This window comes from Anomaloglossus baeobatrachus, chromosome 2, assembly GCF_048569485.1.
Source record: "Anomaloglossus baeobatrachus isolate aAnoBae1 chromosome 2, aAnoBae1.hap1, whole genome shotgun sequence".
Lineage (NCBI taxonomy): Eukaryota > Metazoa > Chordata > Amphibia > Anura > Aromobatidae > Anomaloglossus > Anomaloglossus baeobatrachus.
In genome coordinates, this window is record NC_134354.1 from 506,331,984 (window position 1) to 506,351,993 (window position 20,010).

The following is a 20,010-nucleotide window of genomic DNA, read 5'->3' on the forward strand; positions in this document are numbered from 1 at the left end:
CACCTTCAGAGTTAATTGCAGCCCTTAGAGTCCCTTGTCCAATTACTTTTGGTCCCTTTAAAAAGAGGAGGCTATGCATTACAGAGCTATGATTCCTAAACCCTTTCTCCGATTTGGATGTGAAAACTCTCATATTGCAGCTGGGAGTGTGCACTTTCAGCCCATATTATATATATAATTGTATTTCTGAACATGTTTTTGTAAACAGCTAAAATAACAAAACTTGTGTCACTGTCCAAATATTTCTGGACCTAACTGTATATTCTTCACAAATAAGAGAACACTTGCTAAATGTTTTTTGTAGAAGATCAGAACTCACAATTAAAGAACACTACAGCATGTGTTATATATCGTATTCTAAACCATATTCTAACAAATCATTTGACACAGTAAGTAATACATATTCCTCTTCTTTATTGAAGCATTTTTATTTTGGGGGTAACGTGGAGAGCTTACTAGCATGTGCCCATCATGATTTCCTATGTACAGTAGCAGAATGACAGATACACTTTTAAATACTAATATATTTTGAGAAACCTATTTGCACAGAAATTCCCTTACAATCCAAGTATACTGTCATGTTCTCTGCTGAAAAAGTCTGACACAAACTGCCCTGCATTGTGTTTCAGACGCCCAGCAGCAATGTATACAAAGTACATTAATCACAATGACAAATCTCACAGGATAAAAAGAGATACATATGAAAGTACAATAACCAAGCGGCTTATCACTTCCATGTTAGAAAGCATACAATGTCAGTACAAACTGAGATATAATCCATATACTGAAACAAATACTATAGATAAGTATTACTTTACTTTTCTTAAAGGTCAAGTACATTGAAAATGTGTGTTTTTTGATTATTTATTACTATTATTTTTCAATGATAGAAAATGATGGAATATTGCTACTATGTGCCACCTTTTCCCCACTGGTGGGATCTCAACTGCTTGGATTCTGAGCTAGCCCTAGAATGCATGGAAAGCAGCACACACTTTGCAGGGGTAATATGTAATGCACTACTGTCCCTATATCTTCAAGAACAGCTGGGGGTTCCAGAGGTTGGACCTCACCAATATGAATGTAATGACATATCCTAGCAATTTTAAGTTAAAATACATTTCAAACTCTATGGTAATTTTCTGTGATATACCAACGACGTAACAAGTATTTGTGAAGTGTAATAGAAATAATAGATGGTTTTCCATATATTTTAAAAATATAAATCTGAAATTTGTGACTTACATTTAATTTCAGCCCCTATGAGTCAGTACTTTGTAGGACCAGCTTACACTGCAATTACTGCTGCAAGTCTTTTGCAGTATGCCTCTACCAACTTTGCTCAACTAGAGGCTGACCTTCTATGCAAAGTAGCTCTAGCTCAGTGAGTTTGGATGGAGAGAATCTGTGAACAGCAGTTTTTAGGTCTTGCCACAGTTTCTCAATCAGATTTAGATAGGTAATTAGATCTAAATCAATCTATTGTAGCTCTGGCAGTATGTTTAGGGTCATTGTTCTACTGAAAGGTGAACCTAAGCCCCATTCTTAAGCCTTTTGCAGCCTTTAGCAAGTTTACCTCCAAGATTGCCCTGCATTGAGCTCCACCCATCTTCCCATCACTTCTTCCAGATTCCCTGTCCCTGCTGAAGAAAATCATCACCAAAGCATGATGCTTTCACCACCATGTTTGATGGTGGGGATAGTGTTTTCATTGGGATGTTTGGTGTCAGTTTTCTGCAACACATAGTGTTTTGCATTTAGCCCAAAAAGTTCTACTTTGGTCTCATCTGACCAAAGCACCTTCTTCTGCATGCTAGCTGTGTTCACTATATTGCCTTATGCAAGCTTTAATGGGACTTCTTATGGCTTGCTTTCAAAAATAGCACTCTTTTATAAAGGCTAAAATTTGTGGAGTATACAACTAATAGTTGTCCTGTGGACAGATTCTCCCACCTGAGATGTAGATTTCTGCAGCTCCTCCAGAGGAATCCTGGGCGTCTTAGCTGCTTTTCTAATTAGTGATCTCCTTGCTTGGGATGTCAGTTTAGGTGGAAGGCCATGTTTTGCAAGGTTTGCAATTGAGCCATACCCCTTCCAATTTTCGATGATGGGTTGAACAGGGCTCTGTGAGATGTTTAGAGTGTGGGCTATTTTTTTAAAACCTAATCCTGTTTTACTCTTCTCCACAACTTTATCCCTGACCTGTCTGGTATGTTCCTTGGTGTTCATGATGCTTTTTGATCTCTAATGTTCTTAAACGAGCCTCTGAAGACTCAGTTTACTAATTATGTGACTTCTAGAAACTTTATATCTTTTATTTATATATTTTTTTTTAAAATGTATAATTTCCTTTACTCTTCACAAATACTTACTACTTAGTGTTGGTTTATCACATAAAATCCCAATAAAATACATTTAACTTTGTGTATGAAACATAAAAAAAGTGAAAAAAAGTTCACAGGTTATGAATACTTTTTCACGGTACTGCATGTGCTAGGTTTTGCTAGACAAGTCCCAAACTAGGTTGTAGAAAGTGGGTAACACTCACAAGTCTACATATTTGTGTCTGCAAAGATCCAGAATGTTAGTCGCTCTCCAGAAAACCAATTGCTGCCTTAAGTGATATTTACCACCAGCATGCCATTCCTATGGACGGCAAGCTGCTGATCCTCAGTGCTTGAGTGAATTTTTCAATTTTTATACAGTGGTAACCAAACATGGTGATGCAAATATGGATGGCATGTGGCAGTGATTGACCACCAGGATCACTTATGGCTAAGAAAACAAAGACTGGTGATGGACCCTCAAAAAGTAAGTACGGGAGTGGCAAGAAGAGATTTGTAGTTTAAGAATACTCTTCTTTGTTATTTTTACTCATGATTGGGGCCGTTTCAGAATGTTCACTCTGTAATTCTCTTATACATATACTTTCCCATCCCTTGGTTGAAGATTTGTTTTTTTCGCACTGAACTAACTTCCATTATATTTGACTGAGTAATCACTCATCAAATCATACATTGGTCTACCATATGGCCCAATTCACACCATATTCAAGAGATCTGCTCTCTCATATTTCCTTTTAGTTTAAAAGGACCATTGTAATTTGGCACAAGAGAGAGGAGGGAATTTCTTTAGAAAATGTTAAAAATTGTGTCTTTATTCAATCTTCCATGTGATCAAAAATGATGTGGGGAAACACATTGTTAGAGAGTGCACAAAAGAACCCTAGTGGAGATCAGGAGGCACTATTGTTATACACCAATCACTCAACTCCTCCAATGTACCCTTTGAATGGCAATTAATCCAAATTTCTGTCTGCTTAAAGGCCCCCATATACATTAGACTAATGTCGACCGAACCTGCCGATATCGACAGGTTCGGCCGACGATCTAATGTGCTTGGTGGTGCCAGCCGACTGATGGTCAGGAAAAATCTCAGTGGTGCATGTCCAATTACAGACTGCAGATTGAATTGTTCTCCCGGTGGTAAACTGTCGGCTGACATGTCGGCCGGCGGCTTTCTCATAGTGAACACAGGAGCGCTTGGCCTTCCGAGTGCTCTTGTGTATGGGACAGTCAGCTGAGATGGCTGTCACATGTCATTTGGCCATTTAATGAATATGGTCAACTTAACTTCTCCAATTTCCAGATGTTTCTGACTTGTTAAAGAAAGATATAGATAACAGATTATACCAAATGTCCTAATGTTAATTCAGTTTGTGAAGAAGATTACGTACTTCATGTATAATTTCCTGAAATAAAAACTCTAAATGAATAAGACTTAAAATTTTCAAAACTTTGGATCATAAAAATGGAAAAAGCAATGGCAAATTATATTGACTCCTCATGGTGAACACTTTGGACCAAAATGATTACTGTTGAATATTTTCTAGAATGCTATATAGTACCTGCATAATACTGTGTTATATTGTATGTGCAATGAGTCATGTATAATATATACATGAACAAGACAATAAAAACACCCAATATATTACATTTGTCACCACTTAATAAAAAAGAAAATGCAGTCTGCATGTGAACATTTTATACAGGCCTTACCACAAAAGCTACATGGTTTATGATGCATCAAGCAGTTACCAATTTGTTGTACCTATCACATCTATGCAATGTCATTAAAATCAATCTGCTAGTCAATTAACTTGATCCAGTACCAAAAATGTAATTAAAGTAATGGACAACATTGACACACCAATGCTTAATGTGAAGATTTGTACTCTTTGATATGGCTTTGGGATTTGAAGAGTTTACAAGCCATGTACGGAGCTAGTTTTCCAATGACAATGCTTTCATTCCTGGGCTCATGATATTAAGGAACATTGATATCAAAGCCAACATCTTAGGTGATTATAAAGATTTTAATATGTATGACCTTTTCTTAAGCTGGCCATACACATAAAAAAGCTGTCAGCAGAATCATTTGTCAGAAGCTTATCTCTCTGCCGAACAAAAGGATCGGGCAAATGAGAGCCAACCTCCCAATCCTTATGCTTCCTGTCATGATCTGTCAAGAGAGAGTAGGGAAGCCACCATACGAATTGGATGGTAGGCACATCCTGCCGAAATCATCGGACTTGGACAACTTTTTTCTAATGTGTATGTCTTCCAGGATTGGTCATCAACATCACATCAGCACCAATTAACATTAAGTAGTGGCCCTAATGATACTACAAGCTTTCTCCCAGAGAAAGAACAAAGCCTACAGTACCATTGACAGCCATATTCAATTCAGCTGATCACTATAACAGCATTAAATCCCTAGTGGATAAGTCATTGTCATGGGGTTAAAAGAACAGAAGTGTTGTCATGGGTGCCTGCAACTTAAGTTTGTGGATAGCTTTTCATAGGATTAAATATTATCTATTTTATTTATTATACAAGAAGTGTGATTTCATATACAATAAGCTGGAGCTCTATTCATTCTTTGATAACCATTTGGATGGTTCTATTGTAAATCCACTGAGAAAAACACCCACGCTGCAATGGTGACCACTTAATATTGTGGCAATTTGAAAATATCCTTGAAAGGAGCTGCCTCAAGTTTAGAAGTTATGCTCTATTCATGGGATAGGGAATAAGTTTCCAATTGCTGGGGGTCTAACCAATGGGATCCCAACTGATCCAAAGAACTGGGGCTCTGAAGAGCCTTGTATGAATGGAGGTATGGTTGATCATGTCCACATCCACTCCACTCATTCTTAATAATAGGATAGCTGAGTGCAGCACTCAACTGGTTATCAGTACTCTCATTAAGAATGAATGAAGAGGATATGTTCACGACCAACCATCTCTCCATTTATATGAGTACGGGTTTCAGGATTGATTGGGCTACCAACAGTCAGCCCCCAGGGATCAGGAAGTATAGATTCCAAACATGTGGCATGGATAGATTCCAAATGTGGGACATGGATAGATTCCAAAAGTGCAACATGGATAGATTTCAAACATGCGACATGTATAGATTCCAAATGAGTCACATGGATAAGTTCCAAGTGTGCGACATGGAGAGATTCCAAACATGTGACTTGGATTGATTCCAAATGTGCGACATAGATAGATTCTAAAAATGTGACATAGATAGATTCCAAACATTCAACATGGATAGATTCCAAACATATGACATGTATAGATTCCAAACATGCAACATGTATAGATTCCAAACATGTGACATGTATAGATTCCAAACATGTGACATGTATAGATTCCAAACATGCATCATGGATAGAGTCCAAAGATTCAACATGGATAGATTCCAATCATGCATCATGGATAGATTCCAAACATGTGACATGGATAGATTCCAAACATGTGACAACCCCTTTATGTCAATAAAATATTTTAGAAAAAACCATCAACTTTACATAACCTGTTAGTAAGATGGCTGGTACTGGACAGTAGTTAAAAGCAGTTCTCTTTTAATGACTTGCAATATTTCTATATATATTTCTAATCTACAGTGATTCCAGTTTATTGTTGGGAAACAATACAGGAAACTACACAAGATAAATATATATTTATATATGTATATTTGTATATATTTTATATAAGTTGTATTATAACGTTGCTTCCCCACAACAGTGCTCCACAGACCAGCCTGTAATGTGACAGCGCAGCCCTGAAGTGGTTAACAATGTTTGCACACAGGACCACTGCTTAAATCTTTCCATAGTACGTAGGCTTGCCCAAAAATCTGACCTACTGACTGAATTCACATGTTTCAGTTATGATAGTGCCCCACAGTATGGCTTCTCTCGTAGTGAGCTTTCCAAGCACGGCTTAAAGGAACAGTTCTATTCTTAAGAAGTTTCAAAGCACATAAACCAGCTTGTGCATATCTGATATAAAAAAAGAAGTTCAACATGGCAAAACAAGTTCAGTGACAAAAGAAAAAAAAAGCAATTTTGCAGATTTTTTTTCTGTATGTGCCTATACAAGTTACATCCCGGTATAAAATATCATTTTTATCTTAGGGAATGTATAAATACCGTAACGATATTTGGCCACTAATTGTAGTATTTCTTTAAAATCAGTCATCAGAAATACAAGTACTGCATCAATGACAGAATTATTGGGTACGGAAAATAACAAATGGGAGGTTGGCAGTGATGATATACGAGGCACAGTCCAATTTAAAAAAAAAATCTAAATTTAAAACGTGTAAAAAAATAAAAGGATCACTTTTGATAACATCACTCTTCGCTTCAGTCCTTTAGCAATATTGGCGTTTGTCTTTATTACATCAGAACCATCATACCAAGGTTTCAGGTAGTGTATCTGGATTATCGGCGGACAGAAGTTCCCATATCTGCCATCTTTCTCTTTGCCATTCTTGCCAGTCTGGATCCGTTAAGGTTTTACTGTTTTGGCTGTTGGCTGGAGTTTTTATTGAAGTCTGTCTATTTTGAACAGGTTGCTCAGAGGGTTGAGTCCTTCCTAAAGATGTCCCCCCCACCACTGTTTCAGACCTCGGTAGTCTCCATATGGCCTGTTCAGCTGAAAACACTGGTGAGCGATGTGGTTGTGATGCACCTTGTTTTAAAGAGCCAGGATAGGGTGGAGGGAGTCTTGCTTCATTTCTGTTTATGTCAGGATGTCGTAAATTTAACGGTGGTGGTCTATTTTGAGTGCAAGATTTCTGTGCATTGTCCTCCCCATGTTCTGTACTGCTCGGGACCAAGTTCTGTTCACATCTTGACCTATGCTCAAGATTTCTTTTAGCTGGTTCTGTTTGCGGAGTACTGCTAACGCGTGTCACTAAATTGTGTGGCCGGCAGTCCTGAAGGGCAGTTGAGGTGTGTGTCCTTCGAATATTGGGCCTGCCATTGTCTACTTCAACTGTGGAGTTTTTACATGAAGGCCAATTCTGTGTCAGATTGCTTTGTGAAAGGGAATACTGTCCTTGTAAGGAACTGCTCTCGTAGATATTTCCATAGGAATCTAAAAAAAGGTAAAAAATACATAGTATAAAGCATGATTAATGAGCCATACAGAAACCCAGATGTCTACATTTAAGTCAACAGTGTTTTCTAATATTATATAATGGGGAATATCAGCTACTTGGTTGTCTTTTACACCTACAAGTGAATGTCAACAAATTAGAATATCATCAAAAAGTTAATTTATTTCAGTAATTCAATACAAAAAGGGAAACACATATATTATTTAGAGTCATTACAGAGTGATCTTCAAGTGTTTATTTCTGTTTGTGTAGCTGATTATGGCTTACAGTCCATGAAAACCCAAAAGTCATTATCACAAAAAATTAGAATATTATATAAGACCAACTGAAAAATGATTTTAAACTCAGAAATGTTGGCGCCTATTGAAAAGTATGTACAGTAAATGCAATCAATACTTGGTCGAGGCATCTTTTGCATGAATTACTGCATTAATGTGGCGTGGCGTGGCATGGAGGCGATCAGCCTGTGGTACTGCTGAGGTGTTATGGAAGCAAAGTTGGGTCTGGTGTCTCTCATCTTCCTCTTGACAATACCATATAGATTCTCTATGGGGTTTAGGTCAGGCGAGTTTGCTAGCCAATCAATCACAGTGATACTGTGGTTATTAAACCAGGTATTGGTACTTTTGACAGTGTGGACAGGTAAGCTAAGTCCTGCTGGAAAAAGAAATGTATTTCAGTTATTGAATATACTGTAAAAAGGGAAACACATATATAAAGTAATTAGGCTGTGTGCGCACGTTGCGTTTTTTCATGCATTTACATAGCGTTTTCAAATGCAGCGTAAATGCATGTGTTGTGCTTCCCTAGCAAAGTCTATGAGAAGTCAGAAAATTCCATGCGCTCGTTGCTTTTTTAAACTCAGTGTTTTGGATGCCAAATATTTGACAAAATCGATGCGTTTAAAAAAGCAGCATGTCACTTCTTTTGTGCGTTTTGGTTGCATTTTCCACCCATTGAAATCAATGTCGATATCAGTCTCTCCCTCTCTCTTTCATACTCACCGATCACCAACACGGCGCTGCACAGCTGTCACACTGCTCCGGCGGCTTCTCCTGCTTTTGAAAATGCCGGCCGCTCATTATTCCATCTCTTATTCACTGCTTCCCCCGCCCACCGGCACCTATGATTTGTTGCATTCAGACGCGTACCCACGCTGAGTGACAGCTGTCTCACTGCAACCAATGACAGCCGCGAGTCTATATCGTGCAGTGAAATAAATAATTCCTTGTTTCAAGCCACTCATGACCAATAGACAATGCCAGAAGTGTCTTACCTGGGCCATGGAGAAAAAGAAATGGACTATTGCTCAGTGGTCCTAAGTGTTGTTTTTAGATGAAAGTAAATTTTGCATTATATTCATTTCATTTGAAAATCAAGATCCCAGAGTCTGGATGAAGAGTGTAGTGGCAAACAATCCAAGATGCTTGAGGTCTTTTGTGAAGTTTCCACAATCAGTGATGGTTTGGGGAGCCTTTTCATCTGCTGGTTTCAGTCCAGGGTATTGTCAAGGGGAAGATGAGAGACACCAGACCCAACAATGCAGACGAGCTGAAGGCTGCTATCAAAGCATTCTGGGCTTCCATAACACCTCAGCAGTGCCACAGGCTGATCACCTCCATGCCACGCCGCATTGATGCTGTAATTCAATCAAAAGGAGCCCTGACCAAGTATTGAGTGAATTTACTGTAAAAACCTTTCAGTAGGCGCCAATATTTCTGAGTTTATAATCATTTTTTCAGTTGGTCTTATACAGTATAATATTCTACTTTTCTCAGATAATCACGTTTTCATTGGCTGTAAGCCATAATCATCAACACTAACAGAAATAAACACTTAAAATAGATCCCTCTGTTTGTAATGACTCAATATAATATGTTTCCCTTTTTGTATTGAATTACTGAAATGAATTGACTTTTTGATGATATTCTAATTTATTGAGATGCACTTGTAGGTTTGTAAAATCACTACACCTGAAACTTTGTGTTTCTATTATCCTGCAATGAGAGCTTTTAGCTTACATAGTGTACAGGTGGTTTTTATGGAGCTTTGCTACGAATGCAAAGTAGTTATATTCCAGGTGAGGCGGTAACTACTACCATACTAGTCAACTCTCTCAAGCTCATTAATTTCTATACAGCAGTTAGGTGCTCACTTCCCTTCCCCTCCTTCTCAACTTCTGACAGGGATCTTATCAGTCTCGTGTAAGCGCAATTCTCCAACACCCAGTATCATGAGTTTCACTGGCTCTCACTTTCCTGAGCTGTGTGCCTAGTCACTAAGAACAAACACTGACAGAATATTGATGTGTAGTAGCAGTAAAAGCTGATCAATAGAACTGTTAGGGTACCTTCACACTTTAGCGATGCAGAAGCTATCCGACCAGCGATCTGACCTGGTCAGGATCGCTGCTGCATCGCTACATGGTCGCTGGTGAGCTGTCAAACAGGCAGATCTCACCAGCGACCAGTGACCAGCCCCCAGCCAGCAGCGACGTGCAAGTGACGCTGCGCTTGCACGGAGCCGGCGTCTGGAAGCTGCGGACACTGGTAACTAAGGTAAACATCGGGTATGGTTACCCGATGTTTACCTTAGTTACCAGCTCACACCGCTTAACTTAGCGTGTGCAGGGAGCAGGAGCCGGCACTGGCAGCGTGAGAGCTGCGGAGGCTGGTAACGAAGGTAAATATCGGGTATCCACCTTGGTTACCCGATGTTTACCTTGGTTACAGCTTACCGCAGGCTGTCAGACGCCGGCTCCTGCTCCCTGCACATTCAGGATTGTTGCTCTCTCGCTGTCACACACAGCGATGTGTGCTTATCAGCGGGAGAGCAACAATAAAAAAACGAACCAGGGCTGTGTGTTACGAGCAGCGATCTCACAGCAGGGGCCAGATCGCTGCTCAGTGTCACACACAGCGAGATCGCTAATGAAGTCACAAAAACCGTGACTCAGCAGCGATCTCAGTAGCGATCTCGCTGTGTGTAAAGTACCCCTTACTCAAAGAGGAGCATCCACCCTCCAAGGAACCAGGAAGTAAGGAGAATGCATAGCTCCAAGCTGCTCATGAGACAACTTGAATACCGGTTTTATACAATGTATTTTATTTATGAAAATGGATGCAGACAGTTCAGTACGTTGAATATATATAATCAGTTTGCTATCCCTCACCCTGCGAGTATATGATTACACAACATGCATCATCCTGTGTAATACCTGTCATTCCTTGATCTTTTGATGCTGATTTTAATGTTGAGTGCCATGTTCCCCAGATGTCTAAATTCTCCTGTGGAATAGTATCTGCAAAAAAAAATGTATAATTACTATAATTACATACAACATAATTCTGCAATTAAAAACATAAAGTAAATAAAAATTTAAACAGAAACAAAATTAGGGCTGAATTCACAATTTGTACAGTTTGACATGTGCACTAGGGAAACTCCTGGTGCATAAGGCAAACCAATCTGTAGCCCCCCATTCACTCAATGAACACCAACGGAGGGTCTATTTCTCCTGTTGGTATCATATACATTATTTGAACTTTTTTCAATTCTATGGTGTGAGCAACATTATGACATTAACCCCTTCAGCCCCCGGGCACTTTCTGTTTTTGCGTTTTTGTTTTTTGCTCCCCTTCTTCCGAGAGCCGTAACTTTTTTATTTTTCCATCAATCTTGCCATATAAGGGCTTGTTTTTTGCGGGACGAGTTGTACCTTTAAATGAAATCATATGTTTTACCATATAGTGTACTGGAAAACAGCAAAGAAATTCCAAGTGCGGAGAAATTGCAAAAAAAGTGTGATTGTACAATAGTTTTTGGGATATTTTATTCACTGTGTTCACTATATGGTAAAACTGATGTATCTATGTGATGCCTGAGGTCGGTGCGAGTTTGTAGACACCAAACATGTATAGGTTTACTTGTATCTAAGGGGTTAAAAAAAAAATCAAAAGCTTGTCCAAAAAAAGTGGCGCACGTTTTGCGCCATATTCCAAAACCCGTAGCGTTCTCATTTTTTGGGATCTGAGACTCAGTGACGGCTTATTTTTGCGTCTCAACCTGACGTTTTTAACGGTACCATTTTTGCGCAGATGCTACGTTTTGATCGCCTGTTATTGCATTTTGCGCAAAATTTGCGGCGACCAAAAAACGTAATTTTGGTGTTTGGAATTTTTTTGCCGCTACACCATTTACTGATCAGATTAATTGATTTTATATTTTGATAGCTCGGGCATTTCTGAACGCGGCGATACCAAATATGTGTATATTTTTTATTTTTTTAACCCTTTAATTTTCAATGGGGTGAAAGGGGGATGATTTGAACTTTTAGGTTTTTTTATTTTTAAAACTTTTTTTTTTTACTTTTTTTTTATTTTACTAGTCCCCCTAGGGGGCTATAGCGATCAGCAATCCGATCGCTCTTATCTATCTGCTGATCACAGCTATACAGCTGTAAACAGCAGATACAGTCACTTCCTGTTTCACCCTGCTCCGAGCCAGGTGAAAACGAAAGTGAAACTTCGTAGCTGCAGGCGTCATCACAAGACCCTGTGCTACGATGGCAACCACTGAAAGTCACGTGATCATGTCACGTGACTTCCGGTGGGGGTGGGGTAAGTAACTGTCATGGCGGCGCCCATATACATATCGCTGCCAGATCTTGGCAGCGAAATGTAAGGGGTTAATGGCCATGGGTGGAAGCAATTCCACCCGCGGCTAGCAGGCACACATGTCAGCTGTTGAAAACAGCTGATATGTGCGCGGATCGCCGCCGCCTGCCCACGGCAGGGGGTGGGGATTAACGGCACACGATCCATGACGTACCCAGTACGTCATGGGTCGTTAAGGGCTTAAGAGCTATCTTCAAACAGATCCCAATAAATCTTAATAGATCCTGTTACAATAATCTGTATTTGTATGGAATATGGCTGCATCAGGTTTCTATCTGGTTTTTGTTTCCCAGCATTTTTAAAGCAAGAATATAACTGAAGAGAGTGCCATCAAAAATATTAAAATTCCTATTGAAAGGCTTAAAAGTTAAATAAAAGTAAGAAAGGACTTCATTACCGTATTTTTCGGACTATAAGACACTCTCTCACAAAATTTGAGAGGAGATTGTCTTTTAGTTCGAATGTACCTAGTTCGCGCTTTGGGGGGCAGCGGCAGTGGAGTGAGGTCACTGGAGGCAGGAGCAGGGTCTATGCTGCAGGAAGCTGGCAGCAGCAAGAGCAGTAAATATGCATTTCTCCATTAAAGGAAAATGAATATTCACTGCTCCATACGCCCATAATCCCACCCACCTCTCGGCACTGAGATCAGTGATAGTAAATGAATGTAGAAAGGAAAAGTAATCCAGCTGAGTGCTCACGGTGATTTCTTAGTGCAAAACAGACAGTGCATATCAACCTTATGATTAAGAGCGTCAAGCCAGAAACGCGTTAACATCTTCTGTGCACTGTCTGTTTTGTACTAATAAATCCCCGTGAGCACTCAGCTGGATTACTGTTCCTTTCTATTGCTGTGCAGCCAGGTCAGGGCCGATATCCGAGACTGAGGCACGGTGAGGCCAGGTGTGGGTGAGCTGGATATTTTTTCAAGTAAATGAATGTGAAGATTATTACTATCACTAATGACAGCGCAGATGTGGCGGGATTTTGGGCGTGGGGACTCTGCTCCTACCTTTCGCACACCTGTGACTGGTGGCGCATGGCAGTGACATCATGCGCTGCCCATTACTTACATGAAGAAGTCAATTGCTGGCATCAGAAGAGGATGCCATGCGCCTGGGTAGCGGAGGGAAGGTTAGTAGAATTTTTATTTTTTTATGTGTGCAGCATAATGGGAGGCTTATATATTAGGATGGGACCATGATGGAGTGTATATATATATATATATAGTGTATATATACAGTATATACTATGATGAGGGAGATATATACCAGGATGGGGAACATATATTTCAGGAAGTTGCTAGGATGGGGTACATATATTCCAATATGAGGGACATATAAACCAGGATGGGGAACATATATACCAGGATGGGGTATAAATACACTGAGATGGGAAACATATATACCTGGAAGGGGCCCAGGATAGGGAACATATATATCAGGAGGAGGGACACATATACCAGGACGGGGCCCTGTATGGGGCACACATATACCAGGATAAGGGACATATTTACCAAGATGGGGAACATATATGCCAGGATGAAGGACATATATACTGTCATGGAGGTCATATACACCAGGAAAGGCCACAAATATACCAGGATGGGGAACCTATATACTAGGAAAGGGCCCAAGATGGGGGAAATTAGGACAGAATGCGTCTTAAGGCCGCTTTACAAGCTACGACATCGCTAAAGCGATGTCGTTGGGGTCATGGAATTTGTGACGCACATCCGGCCGCGTTAGCGATGTCATTGCGTGTGACACCTATTAGCGATTTTGAATCGTTGCAAAAACGTTCAAAATCGCTAATCGGTGACATAACCCCCTAATCTCAATTATCGTTGCTGCTGCAGTTACGATGTTGTTCGTCGTTCCTGCGGCAGCACACATCGCTACGTGTGACATCGCAGGAACCTTACCTGCATCACGCCAGCAATGAGGAAGGAAGGAGATGGGCAGGATGTTCGTCCCACTCATCTCCGCCCCTCCGCTTTGATTGGGCGGCCGCTTAGTGACATTGCTGTGACGCCGAACAAACTGCCCCCTTAACCCCTTCAGCCCCAAGCCTATTTTGACCCTAAAGACCAGGCCATTTTTTGCAATTCTGACCAGTGTCACTTTATGAGGTTATAACTCTGGAACGCTTCAGCGGATCCCGGTGATTCTGAGATTGTTTTTTCGTGACATATTGGGCTTCATGTTAGTGGTAAATTTAGGCCGATATTTTTTGCATTTCTTTGTGAAAAAAACGGAAATTTCGCGAAAATTTTGAAAATTTTGTAATTTTCAAACTTTGAATTTTTATGCTCTAAAACCAACGAGACATATGACACAAAATAATTAATAAATAACATTTCCCACATGTCTATTTTACATCAGAACAATTTTGGGAAAAAAAAAAAAAAATTTAAGGAAGTTATAGGGGTTCAAAGTTTATGAGCAATTTCTCATTTTTACAACAAAATTTACAAAGCCACTTTTTTTAGGGACCACATCACATTTGAAGCAATTTTGAAAGGTCTACATGACACAGAACACCCAAAAGTGACACCATTCCAAAAACGGCACCCCTCAGGCTACTCAAAACCACATTCAAGAAGGTTATTAACCCTTCAGGTGCTTCACAGTAACTAAAGCAATGTGGAAGGAAAAAATGAACATTTTACTTTTTACAACAAAAATGTTAATTTAGCCTCAAATATTGCATATTCACAAGGGTAGCAGGATTAAATGAACCCCCAAAATTTGTTGGGCAATTTCTACTGAACATGCAGATACCTCATATGTGGCGAAAAACCACTGTTTGGGCGCACGGCAGGACTCGGAAGGGAAGGAGCGTCATTTGACTTTTTTGAACAGAAAATTAGCTGGAATCGTTAGCCGCACCATGTTGCGTTTGGAGAGCCCCTGAGGTGCCGAAACAGTGGAGCTCCCCCACATGTGACCCCATTTTGGAAACTAGACCCCTCATGGAATTTATCTAGATGTTTATAGAGCACTTTGAGCCTCTGGGGGCTTCACAAAAGTTAATAGAGTTGAGCTGTGAAAATAAAAAAACATTTTTTTACCACAAAATTGTTACTTCAACCAGGTAGCTTTTTTTTTCACAAGGGTATCAGGAAAAATTGCACCATAAAATGTATCGTGCAATTTTTCCTGAGTACACAGACACCTCATATGTGGTGGAAATAAAATGTTTGGGCGCACAGCAGGGCTCGGAAGGCAAGGAGCGTCATTTGACGTTTCAAACGCAAAACTGTCTGGGATAATTAGCGTATTCCATGTTGCGTTTGGAGACCCCCTGAGGTGCCGAAACAGTGGAGCTCCCCCACATGTGACCCCATTTTGGAAACTAGACCCCTCATGGAATTTATCTAGATGTTTATTGAGCACTTTGAGCCTCTGGGGGCTTCACAAAAGTTAATAGAGTTGAGCCGTGAAAATAAAAAAAAAAAATTTTACCACAAAATTGTTACTTCAACCAGGTAGCTTTTTTTTCCACAAGGGTATCAGGAAAAATTGCACCATAAAATGTATTGTGCAATTTCTCCTGAGTACGCAGATACCTCATATGTGGTGGAACTCAAATGTTTGGGCGCACAGCAGGGCTCGGAAGGCAAGGAGCGTCATTTGACGTTTCAAACGCAAAATTGTCTGGGATAATTAGCGTATTCCATGCTGTTTGGAGACCCCCTGAGGTGCCGAAACAGTGGAGCTCCCCCACATGTGACCCCATTTTCGAAACTAGACCCCCATGGCATAGAAAAAAAAAACAGCGGCAGATGGGGCGGCAGCAGATGGGGGGGCAGCGGCATATAAAGGGAGCATCTGTGATTGTGAGACGGCGGCTGGGATAGGGTGGGGGCGGATGGGAGAGGGCGCAGTGGATGCAGGAGCGGCAGAGGATGGGGGGAGGGGGCGGGTGGGGGGGGATGGGTGGGAAGGGGAGTGGGAGGTGAGATTGGGGATAGTTACCCTACAGGATGGATCTAGGCAGCTGGATCACAGGAGATGAAGGAGGCAGCAGATCGGGGAGGGTGAGAGGTGGGGGAGGGAGCGCAGCGCAGATCACGGAGGAGACAGGTGAGCAGAGCACAGATAACGGAGGAGACAGGTGAGCAGAGCACAGATCACGGGGGTGAGAGGTGAGGGAGAGCGGACAGCAGATCACGGGGGTGACAGGTGAGGGAGCGCAGATCACGGGGTGAGAGGTGAGAGAGCACAGATCACGGGGGAGACAGGTGAGCAGAGCGCAGATCACGGGGGAGACAGGTGAGCAGAGCGCAGATCACGGGGGTGAGAGGTGGAGGGAGAGTGGACAGCAGATCACGGGGGTGACAGGGGAGGGAGCACAGATCATGGGGGTGACAGGGGAGGGAGCACAGATCACGGCGGTGACAGGGGAGGGAGCGCACATCACGGCGGTGACAGGGGAGGGAGCGCACATCACGGCGGTGACAGGGGAGGGAGCGCACATCACGGCGGTGAAAGGGGAGGGAGCGCACATCACAGCGGTGACAGGGGAGGGAGCGCACATCACGGCGGTGACAGGGGAGGGAGCGCACATCACGGCGGTGACAGGGGAGGGAGCGCACATCACGGCGGTGACAGGGGAGGGAGCGCACATCACGGCGGTGACAGGGGAGGGAGCGCACATCACGGCGGTGACAGGGGAGGGAGCGAACATCACGGCGGTGACAGGGGAGGGAGCGCACATCACGGCGGTGACAGGGGAGGGAGCGCACATCACGGCGGTGACAGGGGAGGGAGCGCACATCACGGCGGTGACAGGGGAGGGTGCGCACATCACGGCGGTGACAGGGGAGGGAGCGCACATCACGGCGGTGACAGGGGAGGGGGCGCACATCACGGCGGTGACAGGGGAGGGGGCGCACATCACGGCGGTGACAGGGGAGGGGGCGGGTAGCTGACCACGGGGGTGAGAGGTGGGGGGAGCGTGCAGCACATCACGGAGGGGAGGGGGCGAGCAGCACATCACGGAGGGGAGGGGGCGAGCAGCACATCACGGAGGGGAGGGGGCGAGCAGCACATCACGGAGGGGAGGGGGCGAGCAGCACATCATGGAGGGGAGGGGGCGAGCAGCACATCACGGAGGGGAGGGGGCGAGCAGCACATCACGGAGGGGAGGGGGCGGGCACCGATCACGAGGGGGAGGGGCCGGGCAGCAGATCGGAGGGAGCGGTGGGACTATGACAGATGGAGGAGGACAGGGTGCACGATCCCTGTCCTCCTCCATCTGTCATAGTGCCACCGCTCCCTCCGATCTGCTGCACGGAGGTGAGGGGCCGGGCAACGATCACAAGGGGTGAGGAGCCGGGCAGCAGATTGGGGGGAGCGGTGGCACTGTGGCAGATGGAGGGCGGCGGCGGCAGCGGATCGGGAGGTGTGGGGGTGAGGGTGCGGGCAGGAGATCGGGGAGAAAGGTGGCAGATCGCGGAGGGCAGTGGCGGCGGCGGATCGGGACGCTTTTCGTACAGTGCAATGGCAGCGCGGCAACTTCCGGGTCCCATGCTCCGGTCTCATAACAGCATGGGACCGGAGCTTGTCGCCCTGCCATTGCACTGTGTACACTCACTGTGTGTGCTGGCGTGCTGCAGGGACAAGTGAAGCTGATGGGGGCGGTCACCGGCAACAGGTCCACTGTGATTGGAGAAATCGGTCACAAGGCCGATCTCTCCAATCAGAGCATTGGAGCTGGGGGAGGGTGATCCAGTGAGGTCACCCAGCTCCAGCCAATGGCCAGTGCTACAGCTGCACTGGCCAGGGCTAGATTTCAATGTTTCAGTCATTTTAAATGGCTGGAACATTACAGTGGCTGTGATTGGTTGAGCGGCGTTCGTCAGCCAATCACAGCCTCCGTAGGTCCGGGGAGGAGGCACCACCCCTCCTAAGGTCAGGAACAGGTCCCCTCCTCCCCGAATCTGCGGTTTTTGTTAACATATTGCAGTCACCGGAGGCTCCGGTGCCGCGATTCCGCCATGACGGAAAGATCCGTCCTTGGTCGTTAAGGCCCAGGGCACAAGGACGGATCTTTCCGTCCATGGTCGTGAAGGGGTTAAAAAGGAGGCGGTTCGCCGGTCACAGCAACGTCACTATGCAGTTAAGTATGTGTGATGGTTCCGCGCGATTTTGTGCGCCACGGGCAGTGATATGCCCGTGACGCACAAACGATGGGGGCGGGTATGCACGCTAGCGATCTCACTAGCAAGATCGCAGCGTGTAAAGCGGCCTTTATAGTCCAAAAAATCTGGTAGGTGTCCATATATAATACTTGGGCACTGGCAAACTCCTAACAACCATCACTTTACGATTGGGACTGTTTTAAGTTATGTATGGGAACTCCATTTTTCCAGTATGATCAATTTCTATGTATGAGGCAGCCTAACTCCAAACCCAACTGGTTTTGCAATGAATGGGTAGATCACAAGTACCCCTGTACAGAGCTTGTAAATTTACTACATACCTTTTGGACACCACGGAGCTGATGCATTTTCCTTTGTCTTGGAGAGCAAATGACTAACTAATGTCTGGTGATCAGCTGCCTTTAGAATCTTCTCAGAACTATTTTCCTGCCTTGCAGTTGCGGATCGGTCAGATAGTACTGGGGAATTATTGTCATATGGAGATACATCACCACTGGATGCTTTATTGGAGTCCGTAGATGAGTGTCTTCCGTCAATTGAAAAAGAACCCTCAGATCTCAATAGTTCAGGGCTCCTGGAAAAAAAAACATATACCCAGTTAGTAGTCTTGGATTAAGGCAGCCAATCATTATAATAAGTTTACATCTGTATATGTACGCGTATAAAATACATCACTGATCATACGTTCGCTGATTATGATGATTCAAAATCATTTGATGATCATATGTTGAGCTCTCTGGTACCTTTTAGTTGACTAATGAAAATTCCTACCCCTCTTTACTACATATGCATATATGATGATTTAACAAAGCATATAATATTATACCTAGAAACAGCCACTAGGGGGCAGCCAAGTTCTACAAGTTAATTTGAATTTAACTAATAAAAAACGTATTGAACAATGGATGATAATATACAGTTATGCATAATGCCGAATAAACAATTTACAATAAAAAAAAAATACTAAGTTCAAGAATGTCAAAGCTGCAGATAACATTATTAAACAGTCTCCTAGTGACACTCATTAGACCCAAGCTGACATACAGTATACACAGTTTATAAGCAAATATAGTGCATTTCACTAATGAAATATATCAGATGCATTGAATATTTATGAGATCTACAGTGAAATAATAAACACATAGTTACAATGCTTATAAAAAAATATATATTTTTGTTAAATAAGTATAAAAAAAATCAAGTATACTGCTTAAGAACATTATCTTCCGGTCAACAGGAAATCTATAAAAGTCATGGCAATGGCAAGTATTTTTCCAATTAGGAGCCTGAAAGACAAACAGTGCTTCGTGGAGGTGTGTTACACAAGTATATAGGCACGCAGTGGAAATGGGGAGAAGAGAAGAGCCGAGGAGATCCGGTCATCAGGCGTAATTGCTTGCAGAAAATAAGGAGGAATGCAGTAAAGCTAAAGGGAGCAGATATAATGTTGGAGGATGAGGGTTGCAGACCTTCACCATAGAAGGATAAAACAAGGATTGTTGTGACTGACAAGACCAAAAAAATGCTTTAATGTGGTACAAAAGGAATCTTTATATGTACAGTATGTATAGAGATAGATAAGTATATGGATATTTATGGATAGATTAGGGGAAATAACCTGGTCAGCGGCACAGGGCCCTACAGGCAAAAGTGGCTAGCTGCTAAAAAACACTTGCCCCCTGCACACTGGTC

General features: G+C 42.8%; 1 protein-coding gene across 4 annotated transcripts in view; it reads right to left on the reverse strand.

Annotated features, from left to right (window-relative positions):
* Positions 1–405: 405 nt before the first annotated feature.
* Positions 406–20,010, reverse strand: part of ARHGAP6 (Rho GTPase activating protein 6) — a 369,834-nt gene continuing 350,229 nt past the window's right edge. For all 4 annotated transcript variants that reach the window (XM_075336511.1, XM_075336514.1, XM_075336513.1 and 1 more), the window contains exons 11-13: positions 18,639–18,892; positions 10,694–10,777; positions 406–7,454 (exon numbers count right to left, since the gene is read on the reverse strand). In XM_075336511.1, coding sequence (XP_075192626.1) covers positions 6,766–7,454; positions 10,694–10,777; positions 18,639–18,892 — 1,027 coding nt within the window. In that variant the 3' untranslated portion in view covers positions 406–6,765. The remainder of the gene's footprint in view (positions 7,455–10,693; positions 10,778–18,638; positions 18,893–20,010) is intronic.